This window comes from Ranitomeya variabilis, chromosome 7, assembly GCF_051348905.1.
Source record: "Ranitomeya variabilis isolate aRanVar5 chromosome 7, aRanVar5.hap1, whole genome shotgun sequence".
Lineage (NCBI taxonomy): Eukaryota > Metazoa > Chordata > Amphibia > Anura > Dendrobatidae > Ranitomeya > Ranitomeya variabilis.
The window spans coordinates 11633174-11652913 of NC_135238.1; the positions used below are offsets into that span (position 1 = coordinate 11633174).

At 44.2% G+C, this 19740-nt stretch overlaps 1 protein-coding gene across 1 annotated transcript; it reads right to left on the reverse strand.

The window, feature by feature from the left end:
* Window positions 1-16283: 16283 nt before the first annotated feature.
* Window positions 16284-19408, reverse strand: LOC143785303 (E3 ubiquitin/ISG15 ligase TRIM25-like). The gene has a single exon (XM_077274058.1). It carries the CDS (start codon window positions 18890-18892, stop codon window positions 17327-17329), a length of 1566 nt encoding a protein of 521 aa, XP_077130173.1. The 5' UTR covers window positions 18893-19408; the 3' UTR covers window positions 16284-17326.
* Window positions 19409-19740: the final 332 nt, after the last annotated feature.

The window sequence follows — 19740 nt, forward strand, 5'->3', positions numbered from 1 at the left end:
GTGGGCATTTGAGGAGTGGCGACATTGGCTTGAGGGAGCCAAGCATCGCGTGGTGGTCTTGACTGATCATAAAAATTTGATTTACCTCGAGTCTGCTAAGCGGTTGAATCCTAGACAAGCTCGGTGGTCTCTGTTTTTCTCCCGTTTTGATTTTGTGGTCTCGTATATTCCAGGATCTAAGAATGTGAAGGCTGATGCCCTTTCTAGGAGTTTTTTGCCTGATTCTCCGGGAGTTCTTGAGCCGGCTGGGATTCTCAAGGAGGGGGTGATTCTTTCTGCCATCTCCCCTGATTTGCGGCGGGTAGTTCAGGAGTTTCAGGCTGATAACCCTGACCGCTGTCCTGTGGGGAAACTGTTTGTTCCTGATAGATGGACTAGCAGGGTAATTTCTGAGGTTCATTGTTCGGTGTTGGCTGGTCACCCTGGGATTTTCGGTACCAGAGATTTGGTGGCTAGGTCCTTTTGGTGGCCTTCCTTGTCGCGGGATGTGCGTTCGTTTGTGCAGTCCTGTGGGACCTGTGCTCGGGCTAAGCCTTGCTGTTCCCATGCCAGTGGGTTGCTTTTGCCTTTGCCTATTCCTGAGAGGCCCTGGACGCATATTTCCATGGATTTTATTTCTGATCTTCCTGTTTCTCAGAAGATGTCTGTCATCTGGGTGGTTTGTGACCGGTTTTCTAAGATGGTCCATTTGGTACCGTTGCCTAAGTTGCCTTCCTCCTCTGATTTGGTTCCATTATTTTTTCAGCATGTGGTCCATTTGCATGGTATTCCGGAGAATATTGTGTCCCAGTTCATTTCTAGGTTTTGGCGGTCCTTTTGTGCTAGAATGGGCATTGATTTGTCTTTTTCTTCAGCATTCCATCCTCAGACAAATGGCCAAACGGAGCGAACCAATCAGACCTTGGAAACCTATTTGAGATGCTTCGTGTCTGCTGATCAGGATGATTGGGTGACCTTTTTGCCGTTGGCCGAGTTTGCCCTTAATAATCGGGCTAGTTTTGCTACCTTGGTTTCGCCTTTTTTTTGTAACTTTGGTTTTCATCCTCGTTTTTCTTCAGGGCAGCTGGAGCCTTCTGACTGTCCTGGTGTGGATTCTGTGGTGGACAGGTTGCAGCAAATTTGGACTCATGTGGTGGACAATTTGACGTTGTCTCAAGAAAAGGCTCAACGTTTTGCTAACCGTCATCGGTGTGTTGGTCCCCGGCTTCGTGTGGGGGATTTGGTCTGGTTGTCTTCTCGTCATGTTCCTATGAAGGTTTCTTCCCCTAAGTTCAAGCCTCGCTTTATTGGGCCTTATAAGATTTCTGAAATTATCAATCCGGTGTCTTTTCGTTTGGCCCTTCCAGCTTCTTTTTCCATTCATAATGTGTTCCATAGATCCTTGTTGCAGAGATATGTGGTACCTATGGTTCCCTCCGTTGATTCTCCTGCTCCGGTGTTGGTTGAGGGGGAATTGGAATATGTGGTGGAGAAGATTTTGGATTCTCGTTTTTCGAGACGGAAGCTTCAGTATCTGGTCAAGTGGAAGGGTTATGGCCAGGAGGATAATTCTTGGGTTGTTGCCTCCGATGTTCATGCTGCCGATTTGGTTCGTGCTTTCCATTTGGCTCATCCTGACCGGCCTGGGAGCTCTGGTGAGGGTTCGGTGACCCCTCCTCAAGGGGGGGGGGGTACTGTTGTGAATTCCTTTCTGGAGCTCCCTCCTGTGGTTGCTAATGGTATTTTTGTGAGTTCTGCCCTTGGGCTCCCTCTGGTGGTTTCGAGTGGAACTGCTGCTCCGTTAGGTAGCTGTAGCAGCTGCCATCACTGATCGCCTTGCCTGGGTTTGTTATTTAAACCTGCTCTGGGCTTTAGTTCATGCCAGCTGTCAATGTCTTAGGTTGGATTTGGTTCTCTCCTTGGATTTCTCATATGGCCTGTCCTTGTCAGCAAAAGATAAGTTCTGCTAGTTCTTGTTCGTCCATTTGCTTTGGACATTATTGCTTTGCAAATATGTCTCTTTTTGTCCAGCTTGTCACTATGTCATATTCAGGCTAGCTGGAAGCTCTGGGAAGCAGATTTGCCCCTCCACACCGTGAGTCGGTGTGGAGTTCATTTTTTGTAAACTCTGCGTGGATTTTTGTAGTTTTTTATACTAACCGCACAGTATCCTTTTCTCTCTGTCTATCAAGTTTAGTATTGGCCTCCTTTGCTGAAAACTGATTTCATTTCTGTGTACGTCATTTCCCTCTCCACTCACAGCCAATATTTGTGGGGGGCTATCTTTCCTTTTGGGGTTTTCTCTGAGGCAAGATAGCTTTCCTTCTTTAGGGGTAGTTAATTCTTAGGTTGTGAAGAGGTGTCTAGGGAGAGTCAGGAACATCCCATGGCTATTACTAGTGTTGTTGTTAGGATTAGGGATTGCGGTCAGTAGAGATACCACCTTCTCAGAGCTCGTCCCATGTTGCGTTTTAGCCACCAGGTCATATCGGTGTGGCCTCTTAACCACCAGGTCATAACACCAGGTGAGTGTGAGCGGGATAACCAGATGAGTGTGAGTTGGATAACTAGATGAGTGTGAGAGGGATAACCAGGTGAGTGTGATAGGGATAATTAGATGAGTGTGGGTGGGATAACCAGGTGAGTGTGAGTGGGATAACCAGATGAGTGTGAGCGGGATAACCAAGTGAGTGGGATAACTAGATGAGTGTGAGTGGGATAACCAGCTGAGTGTGAGCAGGATAACCAGGTGAATGTGAGTGGGATAACCAGGTGAGTATGAGCAGGATAACCAGGTGAGTGTGAGTGGGATAACCAGGTGAGTGTGAATAAGATAACCATGTGAGTGGGATAACCAGGTGAGCGTGAGTGGGATAACCAGATGAGTGTGAGCGGGATAACCAAGTGAGTGGGATAACTAGATGAGTGTGAGTGGGATAACCAGCTGAGTGTGAGCAGGATAACCAGGTGAATGTGAGTGGGATAACCAGGTGAGTATGAGCAGGATAACCAGGTGAGTGTGAGTGGGATAACCAGGTGAGTGTGAATAAGATAACCATGTGAGTGCGATAACCAGGTGAGCGTGAGTGGGATAACCAGGTGAGTGTGAGCAGGATAATTAGATAAGTGGGAGTGGGATAACCAGGTGAGCGTGAGTGGGATAATTAGATAAGTGGGAGTGGGATAACCAGGTGAATGTGAGTGGGATAACGAGGTAAGTGTGAGTGGGATAATTAGATAAGTGGGAGTGGGATAACCAGGTGAATGTGAGTGGGATAACCACGTGAGTGTGTACTTACTTTTTACCTTTTAGTGCAGCACAGGTTGTGTATCATTTTGTAAACACTGTTAAGGTCTCTTCTTGCAATCGGAGTATAGAAATGTAAGGTGCGCGCCGGCTTAGACAAGCAGCTTTACACTAGCCACCAGCATAGGATTATATGTAGATGTGTGGAGGGTTCACCTTGATTTTACTGCTCCTTTGATCCCCGGTTGTTCTGGGCATGGTGAACCCTTTGGTGGTGGCTGCTACTGTCCAAGTAACAGAAGAGAAGAGAGGCCATAGTTGTTAAAACACAGTTCTTTTTACTGATGATCTTGAGTTAAAACCGCCAGTTGATAACAGACACCGGACTTTGCACTTAACACTTGTCGGGGATCGAGGAAAGATCATATTCGGGCATATTACACCTGACAGCGCCTGTATGGCAGCTCGCGGAGGTTGTGCAGATCTTTTCTCTGTAGATATGTCCATTTTTTTGGCTTTCTAATGTATCCGTCAAGTGTAGTTGAAAAACGTGACATGGACACAGCCCTTTAGAAACAAAGTGGTCAGCACTAACTGGTCGATATGTCGGAAGACCACCAAACCATTCTAGCACCTTATCCCATTAATGTTCAGGACACTTTTAAAAAGAAGGAAAAAAGTTGTCACTAAGAACTCAAAAGTGTCTTTTAATATATAGGGGTCTAATCTCTCTCCTTAACCAGATAATGGGACCTGAGCTACAAAGTGATAGATCCCTGCTGGGGACATTAATACGTCTTCTAAATTTGTTGTTGAAACCCACATTTTTCTCCGGCACAGTCACGCGCCCCTCTAGGGACTTGTACCAGAAACAATGGAGTGACAACTCGTTCCTCTACATTCTAATATCGATTACGTACCTGCCATCGTCATAGGAAAAAATTACTGACATCTTCATATGTCAGAGTATAGAGAAGGAGTCACCCGATGTATAGGAGGGGGAGATGCGAGAGGACCAGGGTGGGTGGACCCCATTACAAATTATTATCAAACATTGACTGCATCCCACATATAAACTGTGTGGTGATACAAGTCTTTTTGTTGTTGTTTTTTGTTGTTTATTGTTGTTTTTTATTTTTATTGGTTTTTTTGTTTGTTTTCTGCAATGTAAAGCAACACACTGGTGTAGGGGTGGGCTAATAATTATAAATTTAATTTAATATAATTTTATATAATTATAAAAATTATAATTTCCCCGAGGGGCCACATGAGAGACTGTAACTGTTGTGAAGGCCGAACCAATATCCTGAAATTAATTATCTTCAACATTAATATTAACATATTAATTATAATAATTTATATATGGTAAATATTCGTGGTATCACTTAATATTGAGCAGAATTAAGTATGATGACATCATCTATATACTATTTGAGCCCACACACAGCTCCCCTATATAACAAAAGAGCTCACAAACAGCCCCTACAATATGTGCCCTCCCATAGCCTCCTACATTCAGTATGAGCCCCCATATAGCCTCCTATATACAGTATGAGCCCTCACATAGCCTCCTATATACAGTATGAGCCCTCCCATAGCCTCCTATATACAGTATGAGCCCCCACATACCCTCCTATATAGAGTATGAGCCCCCACATAGCATCCTATATACTGTATAAGCCCTCACATAGCCTCCTATATACAGTATGAGCCCTCCCATAGCCTCCTATATACAGTATGAGCCCCCACATAGCCTCCTATATAGAGTATGAGCCCCCACATAGCCTCCTATATACAGTATGAGCCCTCACATAGCCTCCTATATACAGTATGAGCCCTCCCATAGCCTCCTATATACAGTATGAGCCCCCACATAGCCTTCTATATACAGTATGAGCCCCCACATAGCCTCCTATATACAGTAGGAGCCCCCACATAGCCTCCTATATACAGTATGAGCCCCCACATACCCTCCTATATAGAGTATGAGCCCCTACATAACCTCCTATATACAGTATGAGCCCCCACATAGCCTCCTATATACAGTATGAGCCCCCACATACCCTCCTATATAGAGTATGAGCCCCTACATAACCTCCTATATACAGTATGAGCCCCCACATAGCCTCCTATATACAGTAGGAGCCCCCACATAGCCTCCTATATACAGTATGAGTCCTCCCATAGCCTCCTATATACAGTATGAGCCCTCCCATAGCCTCCTATATACAGTATAAGCCCCCCCATAGCCTCCTATATACAGTATGAGCCCTCCCATAGCCTCCTATATACAGTATGAGCCCCCACATACCCTCCTATATAGAGTATGAGCCCCTACATAGCCTCCTATATACAGTATGTGCCCCCACATACCCTCCTATATAGAGTATGAGCCCCCACATAGCATCCTATATACTGTATAAGCCCTCACATAGCCTCCTATATACAGTATGAGCCCTCCCATAGCCTCCTATATACAGTATGAGCCCCCACATAGCCTCCTATATAGAGTATGAGCCCCCACATAGCCTCCTATATACAGTATGAGCCCTCACATAGCCTCCTATATACAGTATGAGCCCTCCCATAGCCTCCTATATACAGTATGAGCCCCCACATAGCCTCCTATATACAGTATGAGCCCCCACATAGCCTCCTATATACAGTAGGAGCCCCCACATAGCCTCCTATATACAGTATGAGCCCCCACATACCCTCCTATATAGAGTATGAGCCCCTACATAACCTCCTATATACAGTATGAGCCCCCACATAGCCTCCTATATACAGTAGGAGCCCCCACATAGCCTCCTATATACAGTATGAGTCCTCCCATAGCCTCCTATATACAGTATGAGCCCTCCCATAGCCTCCTATATACAGTATGAGCCCCCCCATAGCCTCCTATATACAGTATGAGCCCTCCCATAGCCTCCTATATACAGTATGAGCCCCCACATACCCTCCTATATAGAGTATGAGCCCCTACATAGCCTCCTATGTACAATATGAGCCCCCATATAGTGTCTTATATACAGCATGAGCCCCCACATAGCCTCGTATATAGTGTCAGCCTGAATAGCCTCCATATACACAGTGTGAGCCAGCACTTAGCCTTATATATTCAGTATGAGCCCTACAAAAAGTGCATGTATGTATTCCGTGTGTGTATACAAAGTGCATGCAGTATGCATTGATAAATTGCTGGCCTTGAGAATTTCTAATAAAACAAATATTCACTTTGACAAGTGGACGGGCTAAGTTTTGGTAGAAAAGGTTATGTCATTAACCATGTCAGGTGAAAACTTGGAACTGTAGCAAAATATTTGCCAAAAGATGTTTTGTTTTTGCTTCGCCCACAAGTCGCGCATTAACTGGCAAAAACGAAATAAAATCAGCTTTGAAATCGTCAAGTATCCGCCACATTCTTTTGATTTCGCCCATCTGATTATTATCTCTCTACAAAACTAAAAAAATACTGTAATTGAAAAGATGAAACAAGATGGTAATTGATGCCGTAGAGCCACGGTTTGCAGAACAGGATAACATTTTTTTTTCCTGAAGAATTAGAATCACTTTTTGATCGTTGCATTAAATGTTTAGAGTTGAAAGGTGATTATATTAGATACAATAGTATTACTTCACAAACAAAGACAATCATTTATTAATCCCCCCTCGGATGTACTCAGTGGGTTATGTTTCCAGACATATTTTAGTGACTTTGACGATTTCTTTTTCGATTTTGTTTTTCACATCTTCAGTGTTTTTAGATCTTATAGTCAGATATTTCTATTGTTACTAAAGTACAATATTAAACATTCCAAAAGTTTTTAAACCTTGTTGAGAAAGACAGAAGTTTCTGTGAGGCCTCAATGTTCCCAGCGCTGCCCCTTATTCTCCCGACTTCTGCCCTTCGCCCCGGTGCTGGAGATCGGCTTCTGGGCAGATCCTGACTGATGGCCGCCCGTTCTTGTCTCATCAGTGATCGCAGTTATCACTATTTCTGGGCTTTTGCTTGTCACTTTTTGAGGATCGTCCACAGATTCTCCATGGGACTGAGATCTGGGGAGTTTCCTGGACCCAAAATATCAATGTTTTGTTCCCCGAGCCAATTAGTTCTCACTTTTGTTTTGTGACCTGGTCTCCATTATGCTGGGAAAAAAACAATGTTTACTACTAAACTGCTCCGGCATGGTGGTATGGCGCAACATTCTGGAGGGTGACGGACTCTGCATCAGCACAAAAGAAGGAACGTTGTAAAGTCAATGTCAAAGTGCAAATGGTGAGATCGATTTACTCTATAAATTGTCCAATAATACAAATAATATATAATGTCTACCTACAGCATGGAGCCAGTGCGGGAAACAAGGGCGACATCTGCACGACAATGCAAGGAAAGGACCTCGAGGATCAGTGAATAGGTGAGAGCAAAACCAACGTCATTGGTTGGTTTTAGAAGCTCAGAGCATGTGGTGGCCATACGAGACCACCGGAGCTTGTGCGGCCCCTCCGTGTATACGGCTCTGCAGTGTGTACTGCGCCTTAGTGAGTAGAGAGGGATACAGGAACAAGGGGATGTAGAAGCGGCTGAGTGTGCATCGGACCCCTGTTATCAGTATCAGGAGGGTCTCAGCAGTCACCTTTCCAAATATTTATCACACGTCCTCTTATAAATGTATACCGTACATGTTTCTGGTGGGAGCATCAGGAAATGTTACAGAAAAGTAGATTATTTTATTTCATGTGACATTAACGAAATGAAATACATAACGGAGACTACAACTCTCATCATCCTACACAGTCCAGGTGTTCTTTGTGACATAGACAAACTGTATCCTTAAAGCTGCCATAGATATCGGGGAGAGTACAGGAGTTTTTCAAGCTGGGATGAAGCCAGAATATGTCATCACCGTCTGATTGGTGTGGACCCCACAGACCCTGAGAATGAAGGGGCCACTGAGCTGATTTAGTGCTCCGTCATACCAGCCATCATCTACTCCTTCTTTCTGCGCCACTCCGGGCCCGAGGAGTCATCTTGTGACCTCAACTTCTGACTGGCCCATAAGTCAGAAATAACAGTCACAATCTCTTCGTACAAATCTATGAGAACCAGATTAAGGCTATGTGCACACGTAGCAGAATTGCCGCGGCAATTCTGCGCCTCCTGCCGCGGGTATATCGCATGCAGAATTTGCATGCATATACCCGCAGAAAACTAGCGTTTTGCAAGCATAATTAGCTTGCAGAATGCTAGCGTTTTCCTAGAGATCTGTAGCATCGCTTGGAAAACTGTTTGACAGGTTGGTCACACTTGTCAAACATAGTGTTTGACAAGTGTGACCAACTTTTTACTATAGATGCAGCCTATGCAGCATCAATAGTAAAAGATAGAATGTTAAAAATAATAAAAAAAATTAAAAAAAAGGTTATACTCACCTCAGCGGCTTCCGTTCCTAATGCTGTGTGTTCAGGACCTTCCATTGACGTAGCGGTCACGTGACCCGCGGTCATGTGACCGTGACGTCATTGCAGGTCCTTCATACACACCACAGAAGCCGTTGAGGAGGTCGGGCCGCCAGAAGGTGAGTATATCGCTATTTTTTATTTTAATTCTTTTTCTTTTACCACTTATATGGTGCCCAGTCCGTGGAGGAGAGTCTCCTCTCCTCCACCCTGGGTACCAACCGCACTTGATCTGCTTACTTCCCGCATGGTGTGCACAGCCCCGTGCGGGAAGTAAGCAGATCAATGCACTCCTATGTGTGCAGAATCGCCGCGATTCCGCAATTTTAATGAACATGCTGCGTTTTTTTCTGGATTGCGATTCCGCTCAGGAAAAAAATGCAGCATGTGCACAAAAAATGCGGATTGCATTCTGTTACATAGGATGCTTAATGTTAGCGTTTTTTTCGCGGTTTTATAGCATTTTTATAGCGAAAAAACGCGAAAAAAACGCAAAAAATCTGCTACGTGTGCACACAGCCTAAGTCTCTCATAGACTTACTTTGAAAAGTGACCTCCAGCTCTCTGCAGCAAACACAGGCATGATCCAGCAGGTCATAAACTGCTGGAGACCAACGAGAGACAAGGGAAATGGAAGGTGAAGATAAGTTTAAGACATGGGTCCGAGCCACTCTGGCTCTACAATAAAACAAAAACACTGACGTGGTGCTTAATAAACACTAATATAGAATAATCACTGCTGGAGTTATTCAGGTTCAACTTCCTAAACCAGTTAAGACATATCAGGGTGACATTTAGGCTATGTGCACACGTCCGGAATTGCTGCGGAAATTTAGTGGCAATTCCGCAACTGTGCCGCGGGTAAAACGCATGCGGAATTGGCATTTCCCGCTAAACACTAGCGTTTTACAAGCTGCCTATGCAGCATCAATAGTAATAGATCTAATGTTAAAAATAATAAAAAATCGTGATATTCTCACCTTCCGGCAGCCTTCTCGCTCCTCGCGATGCTTCCGTTCCCAGTAATGCCTCGCAGCAATGACCCCAGATGACGTAGCATCACGCGAGACCACTACGTCATCACAGGTCATTGCCGCGAGATATTACTGGGAATGGAAGCAGCGGGAAGGCTGCGAGGGCCGCCGGAAGGTGAGAATATCACAATTTTTTATTTTAATTCTTTTTTTTTTTTTTTTACAGGTATTTGGTTCCCAGGGCCTGGAGGAGAGTCTCCTCTCCTCCACCCTGGGTACCGACTGCATATGATCCGCTTACTTCCCGCATGGTGGGCATAGGCACATGCAGGAAGTAAGCGGATCACTGCATTCCTAGGTGTGCGTAATCCCCGCGATTCCGCACAAAGAATGAATATGCTGCGTTTTTTTCCGTAATGTGATTCCGCCGCGGAAAAAAACGCAACGCGTGCACAAAAAGTGAGGATTGCATTCTAATAATAGGATGCTTAATGTATCCAGTTTTTTTTGCAGTTTTATTGCGTTTTTATTGTGGAAAAAAACACAAAAAATCCTAAACGTTTGCACACAGCCTTAGGCTATGTGCACATGTCTGGATTCCTTGCAGAAATTTCCTGACCAAAACCGGACTTGTTGTGCAGGAAATCCGCATGTGATTCTTGCGTGTTTTTTTCGCTTTTTTTTTTTCAGATTTTTCGTGTTTTTTTTTTTCCGGAGCTTCCCCAATTCAATAATATAGGGGGCAAAAACGCGAAAAAATCCGCAAAATTAATGAACATGCTGCGGTTTTTTAGTGGAAAACAACGCAACATGTGCACAAAAATTGCAGATTCCATTCTAATAATAGGATGCTTAATGTATGCATTTTTGTCACGGTTTTATCGCATTTTTATAGCGAAAAAACACAGAAAAAAACGCAAAAAATCCTGAACGTGTGCACACAGCCTAACTGTTGCTTTTGCGACACTTTCTGGCATAAAAAAAAGTTGCACCTATGGTGCTTGGCATGTGTATGTGTAATTTGCACGTTTTTAAACTCACCCTTGTTCAATACACTTTTATAAAAGTAGATGGATGTTTGTGGAAGGAAACGGGAAACATGCAGTTCAACATATTTACTATAATTTATTCCATAGAGTGTCAGAGTATATGGTGTCAACCCTTGCCAGCCTTGCTGGCCTACATTTGATTTATTGCCACATGCACAGCAAGCAAGGGGCCAGATGTGTTAAAGGGAATCTGTCAGCAAGTTTTTGTTATGGAATCTGAGGGCATCATGAGGTAGGGGTTAAATCACTGAACTCAATGATGTGTCACACATCTGACTGTATGGTGCTGTTTTCTTAAACTGAAGCTTTAATCACCTTGTGGTGTGTGCGGGGTTAGCTGTGGTGTGGGTGGGGTTAACTTTATCAGCTCTGCTGCGTTGATAAATCTAAAAACTCTAATTGTGTCAGAATGTTTGCACCTAGTAAACTAAGTGATACATCGCTGGAATCCTGCCCCTACATCATGATGCTCTCAGATGAGGTACAAAAACACCTGCTGACAGATTCCCTTTAGAGGCATTATGCATCAGTGAGCTTTATAATTAAGAACGCCATAAACAATATTAACCTACCCCATTGTATTTCTAGAGGTCAGAGAAAAAGAGGAAGACATGCACCTGAAAACTTCTCCAATTATACTGAGGGATAGCTGCCACCTTATTAGGGCCTGTTAGTCAACATACTGTATAATAGTCCTGATGGTAACAAGAAATAGCAGCTATATGGGCGCACGGAAGAACCTGGAGCGAAACGTGCGTCGGGGTGGAGGGACATGGTTATGGTCTTTTCCTTTTGGCTGCATCTAAACCTATGTTAATAGGAGACCTACATTACTGTGTCACTTGGCCCTGTCATTCTAATTATGTTTAGCTTTGGATTACGAGGGAGGTTTAATATCTACATATTGATCTATCTGAGCACAATGTTGTAGACACTACCTTAGCTCTTCATACTGTATATTGCAGGGGTCCCCAACCTGTAGCTCGGGAGCCACATGTGGCTCGTGGTCCCATGAATTGTGGCTCGCGGCTGCCTGTCAGCTTGGTGCATTTGCTTCAGGTCTAGCAAACAGGTATGAGAAGCACATCTGAAAATGGTGAATTTAGTGAGTAGCCTTGCAGAGAAGAGCAGATCTGGATGCACATATACTGGTCTTAGGGGTTTTGAGATGATTTAAGTATGGTACGCTGGAGATAAGATGATACCACCTGTCAGAGGAGATGTTTGAAGCTGGATGTGACAGTGTCTTGGGAGGGCTTTATAGGAGAATACTGAATGGGGGGTATTGTAGGAACCCCTGGATCTTTGTATACTGCTTTGGGGTGATTGATTTTTGTGGAAAAGCTTTGGCTACCATTATGCCTGTAATGGGGGCTTTGCAGGGGCACCGCTACCATGTGGCAAGTTGAGCACTTTGCCTCAGCAGCAGATTCTGCCGGTGTAGTAACTGAATTTGCATCGTAGACGCAGGTTCAGTTAATACTGTATTCAAGGCTTCCAACCATCCCGAATGGCCGAATTCCCTCATCCAGCCCATGTGACCGGTCACGTGATCGTGACATCATCACAGGTTCCCAACCTGAAGTCACTCCTCTCCTGCATCTGCTAGGGGCTGTTTATAGAAGGCTGTTCTGTGCGGACAGGACCTGTGACGACGTCACTGGATAGGAGGAGCCAGGGGTCACATGATCAGTGGCCTCAGTGTATTCAGGACTCTGCTGTGCTGGTTGTCATGGTGCTGGAAGAGGGTAAGCTTTTGCGTGGGGTCAGGAGGGGTTTACAGTGTGGATGTAACAGAGCCGTGTGTGTATGAGGTGTGCGGAGCTGAGCCATGTGTGTACGAGGTGTACGGAGCGGAGCCGCGTGTGTGTACGAGGTGTACGGAGCAGAGCCGCGTGTGTGTGCGAGGTGTGCGGAGCGGAGCCGCGTGTGTGTACGAGGTGTACGGAGCAGAGCCGCGTGTGTGTGCGAGGTGTGCGGAGCTGAGCCGCATGTGTGCGAGGTGTAGGAAGCTGACCCGTGTATGTGTACGGAGCGGAGCAGAGCCGTGTGTGTACGGGGTGTATGGGGGGTCGCCATTTTGCAGTTCACCTCAGGCAGCAGAGAGGCTAGGTTCACCCCTGTAAAAAAAAAAGGTTGTGCAGATGGTGCAGAAAAATCAGTGCGGAATTTAAAAGAAGTGCATGTCACTTCTTTTATGCAGATCTGCAGCGTTTCTGCACCCCTCCATGATAGAAATCCGCAGTGGCAAAAACTGCAGCAAATCCGCACAAAATCCGCATAAAAACTGCAGCAAATCCGCACAAAATCCGCATAAAAACTGCGGCAAATCCGCAGCTGCGGATTCTGTCAGGAGATGCAGATTTTGTGCAGAAAATTCTGCACATTTCCTACGTGTGCACATAGCCAAAGTCTGTATGTGGAGATTGGTTCCTGCTCTGTTTCCTCGTTATATTTTTCTTGCTTTATAGGACGTAGCAAAGAAGATTCTTCAGAAGATGAACTATATTCATTATATTATATGTTGTATCATGTAATAGATCTATAGTGATATGTACTGATATCTACAGGCTCCAGACAGGCAGTGTGCAGCCACAGCGATAATAATTAGTGTGAATGTATCCCCTTTATTTTGGTTTAGTCCTTCTTGCAGTGCTGGGTTCTCCTCCCCTACAAATATGTAACATTTGGTTTCTTCCTCTGTGACCAGTATCTCTGTTACCTCAGAAATTCTGTCAAGTGAGTGTGAAATGGATAATCATGTAAGTGTGAGGGGATAACGAGGTGAGAGAGGTATAACGAGGTAAGTGTGAGGGGATAACGAGGTGAGAGAGGTATAACGAGTTAAGTGAGAGCAGGATGATCAGGTAAGTGAGAGTGATGATCAGGTAAGTGTGAGGGGATAATGAGGTGAGAGAGGTATAACGAGTTAAGTGAGAGCAGGATGATCAGGTAAGTGTGAGCGGGATAACGAGGTAAGTGAGAGTGATGATCAGGTAAGTGTGAGGGGATAACGAGGTGAGAGAGGTATAACGAGTTAAGTGAGAGCAGGATGATCAGGTAAGTGAGAGTGATGATCAGGTAAGTGTGAGGGGATAACGAGGTGAGAGAGGTATAACGAGTTAAGTGAGAGCAGGATGATCAGGTAAATGAGAGCGGGATAACGAGGTAAGTGAGAGTGATGATCAGGTAAGTGTGAGGGGATAATGAGGTGAGAGGTATAACGAGTTAAGTGAGAGCAGGATGATCAGGTAAGTGAGAGCGGGATAACGAGGTAAGTGAGAGTGATGATCAGGTAAGTGTGAGGGGATAATGAGGTGAGAGGTATAACGAGTTAAGTGCGAGCAGGATGATCAGGTAAGTGAGAGTGATGATCAGGTAAGTGTGAGGGGATAATGAGGTGAGAGAGGTATAACGAGTTAAGTGAGAGCAGGATGATCAGGTAAGTGTGAGCGGGATAACGAGGTAAGTGAGAGTGATGATCAGGTAAGTGTGAGGGGATAACGAGGTGAGAGAGGTATAACGAGTTAAGTGAGAGCAGGATGATCAGGTAAGTGAGAGTGATGATCAGGTAAGTGTGAGGGGATAATGAGGTGAGAGAGGTATAACGAGTTAAGTGAGAGCAGGATGATCAGGTAAGTGTGAGCGGGATAACGAGGTAAGTGAGAGTGATGATCAGGTAAGTGTGAGGGGATAACGAGGTGAGAGAGGTATAACGAGTTAAGTGAGAGCAGGATGATCAGGTAAGTGAGAGTGATGATCAGGTAAGTGTGAGGGGATAATGAGGTGAGAGAGGTATAACGAGTTAAGTGAGAGCAGGATGATCAGGTAAGTGTGAGCGGGATAATGAGGTAAGTGAGAGTGATGATCAGGTAAGTGTGAGTGGGATTACGAAGTGTGAGAGGAATAATGAATAATGAGGTGAGTGTAAGCAGGATAACAAGGTAAGTGTGAGAGGGATAACGAGGTAAGTGTGAGCTGGATAACGAGGTAAATGTGGGAGGGATAATCGTGTAAGTGTGAGGGAGATAATGAGGCAAGTGTGAGCCGGATAACGAGGTGTGAGCAGGATAACGAGGTAAGTAATAGCAGATAATGAGGTGTGCGGGATAACGAGGTAAGTAATGGCGGATAACGAGTTAGTCTATATTAGGCCTCATTCAGACATCAATGATTTTTCATGTACGCATAAAAGAGTTCAAGTGTCATCAGTGTTTTTCATCTGATTTTCATCATTGTTTGGTCAGTTTTAACACCATCAGTGATTATTACTGATGAAAGAATAAATAAATAAATTGTAGATCTTCTATCTATGGAAAAGTTACCCTTGGATAGTATACAAACAGTACATTCATGCCATGTGTTGTCAGTGAATTTTATATTGGTAATTTTGATCTATGACTTTGAATTAAAAAATGGTATGTTTCCATGATTTTTTTGCGGACATATGCTCTGTAAAAAACAAAGACATGTGAACAGCTCCAGAGATTATAATGGGTAACATGCCTCTGGTATGGTACCAAAATAAGTAGCATTAATACATATGATCTCTATGATGAAGTTTAGGTACCCTACTGTATATAAGACTCAGGTATGTTCCACACTAAATATGTAGCAATACCATATAGAAAAAAAAGAAATGCATAGGGAACCAATGATAATAAAAGCAATAATAGGAATTTTAGGGTTGAGTTTGAATATGCAATCTTATTGTTACTGGAATCTGGCTTGTTCTCGATGTTAAAGGGAACCTGTCACCCCCAAAGTGGAAGATGAGCTAAGCCCACCGGCATCAGGGGCTTATCTACAGCATTCTGATTGGGGCGTTCCATCTTCATAGGATGACGCCCTCTTCTTGTCTTCACGCTGCGGCTCCGGCGCAGTCGTACTTTGTCTGCCCTGTTGAGGGCAGAGCAAAGTACTGCAGTGCGCAGGCGCCGGGCCTCTCTGACCTTTCCCGGCGCCTGCGCACTTCAGTACTTTGTTGTGACATGTGACATCGGTGGCCAATCAACGCCGGCATCACTGTCCCCACCACCTGTCGAATTGAGCATGAAGAGGAAGTCCGAGATCAGCTGCTACCTGGTGTATGAAGGTGGAGACCGTGACACCAGCGCTGGTTGGGTGCCGATGTCACAACAACCGCACAACCCGGAACCACGAGTGCAGACACCGATAGAATTGCTCCAGCACAAGAGGTGAATATAGGCTTCATTATTTTATCGGAGCAAAATATTTAAATCAAGAAGGGGTTGCCCTAGCACCTAGAGGTCTTAGTGAAGGAATATGGGACCGGCCAGGATGGGACACATTCATAAAAGGAATAGCAGCTGAGACTGCGACCTTTATATAAGAGGAACGTAAGATTGTGTTTGGGAAGTCACAACGACACACATTGACCCACGTGACTCTTATAATCATGGGATGGATGTGCTCAGGGACACTTGCTGTACGGTTGTAAAGTCCCTCACAAGCTACGTACCGCAAGTTATACCCATCAACATTATACATCTTTTTTGTGCAGGAGAACTATTACCAAAGCGTTATACCTACTACCAGTTGTATATTTGTTTTACAAGTTCATCCAGTAGAATAAAGTTTATTTTAATACTCCTACCTCTCCCAATCATCCTTAAGTCTTTGGGTCATGGCTTCCTACCAAAATCGTCAGCGTGCGGTCTGCAGGTGCATGTATGTGAATCACCAACACACACCCATCCAAGTATCCTTTTCTACGATGTTTAGGGATAACAAACCAACCCTTGGTCAGAGGCCTCCCTACCGTACAGGATCCTGCTACCAGGAGAGGTGACAACACTTCCCGTTTTCATCGATAAGAGATACAGAAGAATCTGATGTCAGTTGGGTCCCAGCAATTGTCCCCTCGAAGATGTATCACAGGTGCTCACATAAATCTATAAATGTTTCTAGTGGAAGCATTAGGCAGAAGGAAATAAGTAGAGAAATCCATGGCAATAAGTTATATTCTTATTTAATTACTTTTTAACATTGACAATAGAGAAACATAGAAGACAGACACTAAAACTTCTAGCTTCCTACAAAGTCCTGTGTTCTTTGCTTGTATGAAGACATCAGCCTCCACCTCCCGGCTCCTCTGTTTAGCAGAGCTCAACTCCGCTCCATAGCACTGGGCTCAGATTATCTCCAGGAACTATAGAGAGAGACCAAAGTATCCAACCTGGCGAGTGTGGACCCCACAAGATGGGCACGGTGGGGTCCAGAGCTCCGATCTACAGGAGGCTGCACTAAACTAATGCTGCAGCCTCTTAAGTTTCAAAATCATTGGGGAGACTCAGCAGTCATAAGATTATGACATGTCTTGGCTAAATATCTCTACTTTATAAGATAGTAGGAACCCTTTAATAATTAACAATTATATCAGCGTCAAGACAATTCACCCATTAATATCTCCATTTGGGTCAATCATTAATTCTTCATCTGATCTCTGAGGAAAAAAATGCAATAGAAAATTCCCCACCCCAGGAAACTACCATACACATTATTAGAGGGTCCTGCTGATAACTCACTATATACAGATGTGTCCATGTGACAAGGAATAATGGAATTATAATGTGACGAGGACGACATCGGCCTCAGCTTCTTATTGTAACAGAGGCGCCATCATACACATAGAAAACAATATGTAAGGGCTCAGTGAAGGAGGCGGTGAAGGTGTGTAAGTGTCTGATGGGGTCACACAGCTCATAGAAGGACAGACGCCCGGCCTCATAGTCTAAGAAGACCCCAAGTGTTGGGCATGTTTGTTTTACACTGAGGGCTAATCTGAATGAATGGTAAAAAACTTTATACATATCACCATACATACCCAAACACCAAGATTTATCAAGATATATAATACAAGACTGTCGTCCTTCCCTTTCTATACTGGGATAGGACATTCCAATTCCGCAACCTCCAACTTTATTCCACTCTACCTCCCAATAATGTCGTCCTGAGGAGAGGCCATGTCTACTTAACACTTGGGGAAAATACAGAAATCTCCCTGGTGATTCTGGTCTCTTCTGTTCTTTATCTGAATCTGTTGCTGTTTTCAGATCTTCCGATATCTTCACACATCTATTAGCAGTGTCCACATCCAGCAATATGTCTGGGACATGGACCCCGAGCTCTGATATTACATTGGGGACAATATTCCTCATAGATCGGTGTAAGGTCAGTGTGATCAGAACCTCATCCAGATCCTCCTCAGAACTGACCTCTCTGCCATTTCCCCCTGTGTCTTCATCTCCATGACCAAATATTTTAATATCACTTTCTTGTAAGAGTCTTATTGGGTCGATGACACGAGACATCTCCTCCACATGACAAATTTTTCTGGACAGTTCGTACTCTTTTATTTCCAGCTTTTTGATCAGATGAGATATCTGGGATACAATCTTCTCCTCCTGCCTGGAGACCTCACTTAGCACTTTCTTTTCTGCCATTGCCAGTCGCTCCTCTATGTTTATAAATTTCTTACTGACATTTGTTCTCTTATCGGAGGCTTTCTCGTGGATCTTCTTCTTATAAGCCTGCAGATTCTGGACTTTTGTCTGAATATCTGCTTTTTGAGGGTTTAGTTCATCCAGATATTCCCTCAGTTTCTTTTTCTTCTTCTCAGAAGCCTCATCTAGAAGTTCCACCTGATGTCCTCGATGTTCGCCAACCAGACAACAAGACGCACACAGACAAGCCGTGTCCTGTGGGCAGTAATACTCCAGAACCTTCTTGTGGAGGGAACATTTTTTGCTGACAAAGGAATCGGTGGGTTCTATTAATATATGATCCACTGTCTTGTTGTGGGCTGTCAGGTGTTTACAACATAGAGCGTTCTCACACTGCAGGCAAGATTTCACAGCCGGTACAGGAGACTTTGTACAATACGTACAGAAGATTCTGGTCTCCTCCATATCAGGCTGAGAAGATGAGAAACGCTCCACTATGTTCCTCAGCTTCCGGTTCTTCTCCAGGGCCGGACGCTCCGGATATTCTGCTCTGCAGTCAGGACAGGAATACCCTCCAGCCGCCTCCTGTGCATCCAGCACACTCACAATACACGAGCGGCAGAAGTTGTGTCCACATCTCAGGGATACGGGATCTGTATAGAGGCTCAGGCAGATGGAGCAGTTCAGCTCGTCCCTCAGCTCCGCAGACGCCATTGTAGTGGGAAAGAGCAGGAACCAAAAGCTAAATAGTTTCCTTATATATGATGGGTGGACATTTTCTGAGAATAAACTATGAACCCTGCAGCTCAGAAACTGGGTTTACTGCTGTTTTGTACTGTGGAAAATATTTAACAAAATATGGTGTAGGATTACAAATTTAGTTGGTTGAACCTGATTTAACCTTACAGAGAATTCATCAACAGAAAAACAAAGGAAAGAAAACCGAAATGCTACTACATAAGAAATGAGACTGTCCCATCTGCTGAAACAAAGCTGAATTCTATCTATTCCTATCAGACTCAACCAAAAGTAATGATCCCTACAGGTAATCGCTGTATTTGGTTGACGATGGACTCATTCATGAAGAACAGAATTATTTTTGGAAACTAATAACTGTTTATGATTTTTGTTTTGAACTCTTTAATTATTACTGATGTTCCACAGCCACTGAAACTCCACGGCTGTGAGGCAGAATTTTTATGTAAATACTGCAGCCTTTTACAACCGTCAGATTCCTCTCTCATATTTCAAGGGGTCCCATATACGCCTTGTATATAATATCTTTTCTATCTCTTCTAATTGTAACTATATTCTAAATACATTTTTAAGTATTTTTTCTTTGATTCAAATCCCCAGTGAAGACCAGATTTGTGCTTGATTTATCAAATGTGGTTAATGCGGACATATCCAGCAGTCTTTATTCCCTTGGCAATGCAACTCAAATTAGAGGATCTACAGGTTGGACAAAAGCATCTGCATGCGATCATCATTACCAGTCTCTCCTTTCCTACTCTCTTGCTTTTGGGAGTTTGGCTACAAGAGATATTGCTAATCTCTCTCAC